The 8,212-nt window shown below is 39.0% G+C and overlaps 1 protein-coding gene across 1 annotated transcript in view; it reads left to right on the forward strand.

Moving 5' to 3' along the window:
* COLEC12 (collectin sub-family member 12) overlaps nt 1–8,212 on the forward strand; it is a 294,512-nt gene that overhangs the window by 2,046 nt on the left and 284,254 nt on the right. Inside the window, exon 2 of the mRNA XM_006867297.1 lies at nt 407–468. Within this exon, the coding sequence (XP_006867359.1) occupies nt 407–468 (62 nt within the window). The remainder of the gene's footprint in view (nt 1–406; nt 469–8,212) is intronic.

Below are 8,212 nucleotides of genomic sequence, written 5' to 3' on the forward strand. Positions count from 1 at the left end.
AATGGGCATAAATACTGATCTCTTCCAATCAGGTCAGCCATAGTAGACAGATTTCAGCAGAACTTCCAGACTGAGACAGACTAGAAAGAAAGGTCTGGCAATTGACTTCTGAAAATTAGCCAGTGAAACTCCTATGGATCAAAACAGAGTACTGTCCAATAAGCTCTGGAAGACAAGCCCCTAAGCTGGAAGGTATTCCAAGTACACAGTGACAATAGATTCAAGCCGACCAACGATTATGTAAGATGGTGCTAGGCTGGAACTAGGCAACTTTTCCTTCTGTTATATGGGGGGTCACTGTGAGTTATGCCTACTCAATGGTATCTAACATCATTATATGTTATTTATTTAGATAGTGGCCAAATACTTTCATTCATTTCACAATTTTTTACTTTCTCTGTGCCAGGCACAGAGGATAAAAGATTTTATAGTATGCAGTCTTTGCCTTCAAAGAATAAAAAGGAGACAGTGAGAAGTTGGAGCCCAAAGACAAGGCCCTTGGTTTGGTCTGGGAGGATTGAAGCAAGACTTTGTTGGAGAAGGTGAAGTCAAGGTAAGTAGCAGTCAGCTAGTTGAAGGTGGAGGGAAGGGAGTGGGGTGAGGAGAGTCCAAAACAGAGAATGGTAGGAGGGGGCGGGATTGGAGGTGGAGACAAGTGGATATGAATGACCACCACAGGCCAGAAGTGCATCCTGAATCCCCTTCTTGCTGGGGCTTTCAAAAGCAGTTTGAAAATTTAGTTTCAATTATTCTTTTTCATGGCTTTAGTAAATGTGAAGGTTAACGGCAGTTGCCAGGTTAAAATGTGTCCCATAAGTGCTGTGACCCTGTTTGTGAATTGACCATGTGGTTCAACAGAGTTCCACAAAGTGCTACAATTTGATTCGTTTCATATGTCAAAATTACAGTATGAAAAAGAAGAAACATTCATCATTCATCAAAGAAAGAAAGAAAGAGGGAAAGAGGAAGGATAACAGGAAGGGGAAAAGGAGAGTCTGTTTTTGAAAGTGAAAATTTGCCAAAGGAAATTTGCTTTTCTGCTTTGTTTTGAGTATTCTTCAACGTTTACAATTTTAGTTTGGTAATACATAGTTGGGATTCAGATACCAATAGTGGAAATGTGACTAATGTATAGGTTTCTGATTCTCACAGACTATCTTTTAAAACCATGAAAACTCTGAGCTGATTTCAGATGTCTCTGTTAGTCAGTCATTAAGGCAACGTTCTGAAGTTTGGCCATCTTGCAGGTGTGTTTAAATGACTTTATACTCATTAAGTATATCTCAATAGAGAGAACTTGTTGTTAGGTGATGTCTAGTGTGCTCCCAACCCCATGTTGGGAAATAATAAGTCCCGTGCCATCTCCACAATCATTTGTAGAATAGACAGTTGTGATCCACAGAGTTTCCATTGGCTGATTTTCAGAAGTAAATTGTCATTAGGCCCTTATTCTTTGTCTAGCTTAGCTTGTAAGCTCTACTGAAACCTTTTCAGCCTCATAGCAACAGGCAAGAGCCCAGTGTCAGGTGGGTGAAAGCTCTGCATAAGGTGGGTTGACTGGGAATTCAAACTGGGTCTCACACACAGCTCACAGTGTCCCTATAGGACACAGCAGAACTGCTCCATGGGATTTCTGGTTTCTCAGACTGTAAATCTTGCAGGAGTAGATAGCCCCATCTTTCTTCCATGTGGTGGCTTGTGGGTTTGAACCACTGACCTTGTGGTTAGCAGTCCAATGCTTAACTCACATATCACCAGGGCTCCTATAGGATCATAATTGACTCGATGGCAGTGGGTTTGCTTTTGGCTTTTTTATTTGACACGGAAGGTGAGAATTCTACCACTGAACCTCAAGGAAGCTAGCCAGACATTTTTATGGCTTTCTTCCAGAGAGTGTCATCTTTTTTTTTTTTTTTTGAGTGTCTCTAAATTCTGGAGATGTTAAAATTATTTAGAGTCTAAATTATTCTCTAAACTTGGGAACTTCCAGATGGCAGAAGAGAAGGATTCTGCATAGAACACAACAAGAAGTTACATCTCTTAGAAAGTTATCACTTCAGCTAAGATTACAGGCCTCACTCCTTCCTCTACTCCTCAGTACTGCTGACAAAACTTCCTGCAGCCATGACTACACTGAGACTGCTCACTGTCTGTCCTGATTCCCAAGCAGAGGCTTTGTAGCAATCCTCAGCATCAGCAACACTGGTTCAGAATGGATACTCAAGAAGAATGTGTTAATGTATTGAACAAATGAGAGACTCCCGACAATGAATAACTATTGCATGAGCAAATGTACTCTATTATGAGATTTGTCTGATAGTTGTCTTATTGCTAACTTTATCTAAGACCAATGAATGAAATGAAACCATTAGAAACTAGATGTATGTCCTCTTCTGAAACCAGTTTGAATTTCTGGTAGTTGCCTGTTGATGAACTTTTGCAACCATTTTTAATTTATCTTCAGCAAAATTTTACTTACATGTGATTTTAATGATATCACAAAGAATAGCGATTTCTATCCTGGTCAAAAGGTGGGAAATGCAGAATAGTATTTCTAATTCTCATGGACTCCAAACTTTCTGGAGTCATGGAGGCTGGATAAATCCCTGAAATTATTGCCCTGAGATAATCTTTTTTTTTCTTAAATGTTTTATTGTGAATTATGTGATAGTTTACATGGGAAAACATTAGTTTTACATTCATTCTATCGTATATCATCTCATTGCCATGGTTACAATCCCCTCCATGCAATCCTTCCCCCGTGCCCCCCAGGTCTTCAGCACACAGTCACTCTCCCTCTCTGGATCTAAAGTCTCCAGCTGCTCCATTGCTCCACATCATCATCTCTGGCTCCATTTCAGGCATCACTGCTTCTCTGGGTAGGGTCACGCTCTCTGCTCTTCTCCCTTGATGGTCCTAGGGACCTCTGCTCCTAGACTGAAAAGTTAATCACTCCCCTCCTTGCTATAAAATGTCTATCTTTACATTTCCAACCCTCACAATCAGTCCTGATAACAGTTATTCACTATTGTATCACAAGGGACCCGTCTGCATTTCATTGCATCAGCCCCATCTAGACAGACTGGATACTACTCACTGGAGATTCTACCTTCCTCCAGGCCCTCTGGATCTAGGTTCTCTCTTGAAAGCTTGTAAGCCAGTCACTTCTTGCCTTTGTAGCCCCCCACCCCCCATTTTGGGTAGCCAATGTCCAAGTTGCCCATCCCTGTCTACTCTGTGTGTGGAGGGGGTGGGAATGATTCTTGCTGTAAGGACTTGTTTCCTCTTTTGAGCTACTGCTTCCATAGGTGTAGGTCAAGTTCATCAAATTGTATGAGAATACTTTTTTTTTCCTCTTCTTTTCACTTCTGGTTGAGCTCTGATCATCCAGTCATTGAAGCCAGGACAAGTGGGTATTATCTGCAAGTGTGGGTGTTCTTGTGCATATGCCCTCTCTTCTTAGCCCTGAGATAATCTTTAAACCTTAAACCAAAAATATCCCCTGAAGTCATTTTAAAATTGAGCAACACTTTGGCTTAACTAGTAAAAAGAGTCTGTCTTGAGCATTATGTTCTTTTAAGGACAATATATTTGGGGTCAAATTGACAACAGCAACTCAAAACATTAGATAGAAATCTTAGGGGGGCAGTGAGCTTATGTTTATGAGGGAAGAACAATTCAGAAACAAGGAAACAGAATGATTGCACAACGCAAAGAATGTAATCAATGTTACTAAATTGTACATATAGAAACGGTTAAGCTGGCGCTATGTTTTGGTGTGTTCTCAGCAATGACAAAATAAATTAATTTTTTTTTTTTTTTAAAGAAGGATTTTTAAAAGCATTTGATAGATTGAAAATCAATAATCCCATTGAGAAGACTCCAAGTTACAGCAACCCTGAGTAGAACTATGATCCAGAGGATTTACAATGGCTAATTGTTTTTGGAAGTAAACCATCTAGTCTTTTTTTTCCAAGATGGCTGTGGAGTAGTAGAGCCACCAACCTGCTGGTTAGCGCACTGATGGCTTGTATCACTCTGGAACTCCAAATAATTGCTGCCACTTATTAAGACCTCACTCTGTCAAATACACTACCAATGTCATCTCATTTCATCCTCATTAACAGTGTTATAAGGAGCACATAGTTGCCCTACTTTGACATTTGAGGTATATGAGATGTAGAGAAATTAAATGACTTGTCCAATGGTATTGCTGGGATTCAAATTCCGGTGGACATGGCTCCAAAATGTATGTATGCTCTGAACTCCTGTGCTAGAGACATCAAGTAGCTGTGCTATGGATGCAGTCATGCCACAAATCCCTTCTATGTGAACTGTCAGCTTTTGTTCAGTGTTGATTGCAGCATGTAGCTGGAAGTAGCATGTTTTGCAGGTGCAATTTGGTGACGTAAGAAGCATAATAAGAAGCAAAAATAGGTTTACATGTGAAGAATTTGCTTCCTGGCCATATAAAAAGGCAGGATCATGGCCTTAAATAGTTTTATTCAAACAGCAACCTCACTAAAAGATAGCTAACAGAGTAGAAAAATACTTGTATTTGTACTTTAATAATTTTGAATGTACCACCCCTATCTCAGGTTGGGTTTTCTAGAGGAGCAAAACCCGTGAAGATTATATATGTATATATAGTTGATGTTGTTGTTAAGTGCCATAAAGTCTGTTCTAACTCATAGTGATCCTGCATAGGGGTTCCAACAAGTGGCTGGTGGGTTTGAACTAATGAGTTTGTAGTTAGCAGTTCAGTACTTATCCTACAGTACCCCACCAAGACTCCACATATATATAGAGAGAGGTTTTATCAAAGAAATAGCTCACACAGTTGTAGAGGCAGGCAAGTTCCAAGTCGGCAAGTCAGATGTGAGGCTAGAGACTTCGTCTGACTCACGTAGCTACAGGGGCTGATGAACAAAAGATGGACAGCTCAGATGGCAGATTTCTGGCTGCAGAGGTGAATTAACCCAAGGTTGGCAGGCAATACATCAGGCCACTGACTCAAGTCCAAAGAACTAGAAGTCAGATTATAAGCCACATGCAAGAGTTAGGCCCAGCAAAAAGAAAGCAAGCTTTGCCTAGGTATCCAATATATTGGAAGCAGGCCACATCCCCAAGGAAATTTCCTTTCAATTGACTAGCTGCTTATAGCAGATCTCATCATAGAAATAACTACATCATATTAGATATAATGTACTATATTATCCATATATTAGATACAGATATATATTATCATGAGAGCTTACCATGTTTTAACTACCAAGCCACTGAGAATCCTGGCCCAGCCAAGCTGACATACAGCCTTAACTATCACCCCTTGTCACCCCAAGTCCACCTCTTGTCATGAGACAGCTGTACATAGCTCCTTCATCCATACATAATCTCTAACTCACGACGATTATAAGTCATATTTGTACCTAATACTGTACACCTAATATGGGTACAACTGAAAACACACTAACCCCATTTACACTGTATATTTTATAAGTGAACAAAACAAAAATATTTGATGCCTACATACAAGGAGAAAGTACTCATAACAATTACAGCCCTTGGTTCTGCAATTGGTCACATGGTCTCTAAAAAGTTAAAATAGAACTACTTTGTTGTTGTTGTTATAATTGTTGAGTGCTGTTGAGATGGTTCTGACTCACAATGACACTATATATAGTTTTCAAAGAGCGGCTGGTAGGTTTGAACTGCCAACCTCTTAGGTAGCAGTTCAGCGCTTATCCTACAGATACGGCTCCTAAACATTATGTATATGCCCAGAGGACTTGAAAGTGGACGCTCAGACACTTGCATACCAATATTCATTACAGCACTATTTATAATACCTAAAGGTGGAGGCATTCTGCTCCCGAAAAGATTTATAGCCTTGGAAACCCTGTACAGGGTCGCTATGAGTACGAACTGACTCCACGGCACACAACAACAACAACAACAAAGGTGGAAACAACCTAAATTCTCATCAAAAGATGACTTTTTTGTGTGTTTTTTTTAAACAACAGAAATTTATTTTCTCATAGCTAGACAGCACAAGTCTGAAATCCAGGTGTTGACAGCACCATAGTCTCCTCAGATGCTCTAGAGAAGAATCCTTCCTTGTCCCAGGTGATCTTTGGCTTATGGCCGCAACACTCCCACCTTGTCTAACTTCGTGGGTTGAAAGCCTACCAATCTAGTAAGGGCTTAGCTTAATTTAAAGTAATTGATTTGCATTCAGTTGATGTGAGAATGTATTCTTAAATCAGGGATTAAGTAATGCTACTTTCTTAAAGCTTTGAAGGCTTTTGGTCTAAATGAACCTAAATCCCTAAAGTAGTACGTACATCATTGGGGTCAGGGGAAGTGTAAATATGAATAAGGTAAAGAGAGTAGAAAGGAGTAGCAATATTTGGTTTGTTTTCATTTTATTTTTATGTTATTGGTTGAGGGAAATATTGTTAGGGCAGATGAATAGATTAGTCTATGTAGAAGTATAGATTAAGTAGAGCTAGAGTTGCTATAATAAAGGGTAAGATAATATTATTTTAAAATGTTCCATATACATACAATGGAATACTACTTACCCAGTAGGAGAAATGAAGTCTAATAGAACAGAGCATGAACAGAGAACTATGAACAGAGCATAAAGGTATACTGTTGTTACGTGCCATCAAGTCGGTACCAACTCACAGCAACCCTATGCACAACCGAACAAAACACTGCCCGGTCCTGAGCCAACCTCACAATTGTTGCCATGCTTGAGACCATTGATGCTGCCATTTTGCCAATCCATCTCACTGGGAGTCTTCCTCTTTTTCTCTGACTTTACCAAACATGATATCCTTTTCCAGCTACTGGTCCCTCCTGACAATATGTCTGAAGTATGAGAGAAAAAGTTTGGCCATCCTGGCCTCCAAGGAGCACTCTGGCTGCATTTCTTCCAACACAGTTCTTTTGGCAGCCCATGGCACTTTCAATATTCTCCTCCAACACCGTAACTGAAATCAGTCACAAAAGGCACAAATATTACTTGATTTCATTTATATGAAAAGACAAGGAAAAGTAAACAAAAGTATTATTCAGCAAGCACAAAAAAAGATGGAGAACTACTTTTGTATGCTGTAAAAAAAAAACAAAGGAATCAAGTCACTATGATAGGAGATTTGTTGTTGTTGTTGTTAAGTGCCATCAAGACAGTTCTGACTCATAGTGACCCTGTATAGGATTTCCCAGGAGCGACTGGTGAGTTTAAACCACCAACTTTGTGGTTCCAACCAATCTTGCAGTCCATTGCATTATCCTGAAGAACCACACCAGGAGATAAAGAAACTGCATAAATAGTTGTCAGTGGAAATTTCAGCTATAAGAATCCCCATTCCTTAAAGGAGGTAAAGAAATAAGATTAATATTTACACATTCTTGAGATATCCCTTATTTGGTATGTTTTCTTAAGAAACAGTGTAATTTTACTTTATCAAGAAGATTAAAAAATAGTGAAAGAGGCTGAAAAAATGCTTCAAATACTTTTTAGCAGCCATAAATTTTAATAATTTATAAAAACTATAAATAAGGAAAGGGAAGAAAGGACTGTTTTTGTACTCAAAATTATTCAAAAAAGTTCAGATGTATTTCAGTGAGAAAGTTACACACCCACAGAGTCTTTTTAAAATTCTCATTCTTTTAATTGAGTATGAATTAAACAAGAATGCTCACTTAATTAGTGAAATTTTTATGAGTATTCTCTATCAAGGTTATAGTTTTATAGCTGACATATAACCAAAATTTTATTCAAGGCTAGAGAAAAGGACACTAGGAGTTTTAACTTTATTGTTAGAAAAAAAAAACTCAGTGCAAATAAGTAGAGATCAATAATGTCACAAATGGTTAAGCACTCAGTAGTAGCCAAGAAGTTGGCAATCTACCCCATAGGTAACTCAGAAGAAAGGCCTGGTGATCTACTTCAGAAAAACCAGCCATTGAAACTCATATGGAAGGGAGAAGAGCACAAGCGGAATGCCAGACCTTATCCAGAGAAGCAGCGACACCAGAGATGGAGGCAGAGATGGGGACATGGAGAAAGGGAGCAACTCATGAAATGAGAGGGACTGAGAGGTGGTGGCCAGGAGGCAGACTTGCAGAATGTGCCATTTGGTGGTGTAAATTATTATATATATATATAGTGTTTTGGTTTTCTTTTTAAAAAAAAAAAAAA

The sequence above is a fragment of the Chrysochloris asiatica genome, unplaced genomic scaffold (genome assembly GCF_000296735.1).
Source record: "Chrysochloris asiatica unplaced genomic scaffold, ChrAsi1.0 scaffold00103, whole genome shotgun sequence".
Lineage (NCBI taxonomy): Eukaryota > Metazoa > Chordata > Mammalia > Afrosoricida > Chrysochloridae > Chrysochloris > Chrysochloris asiatica.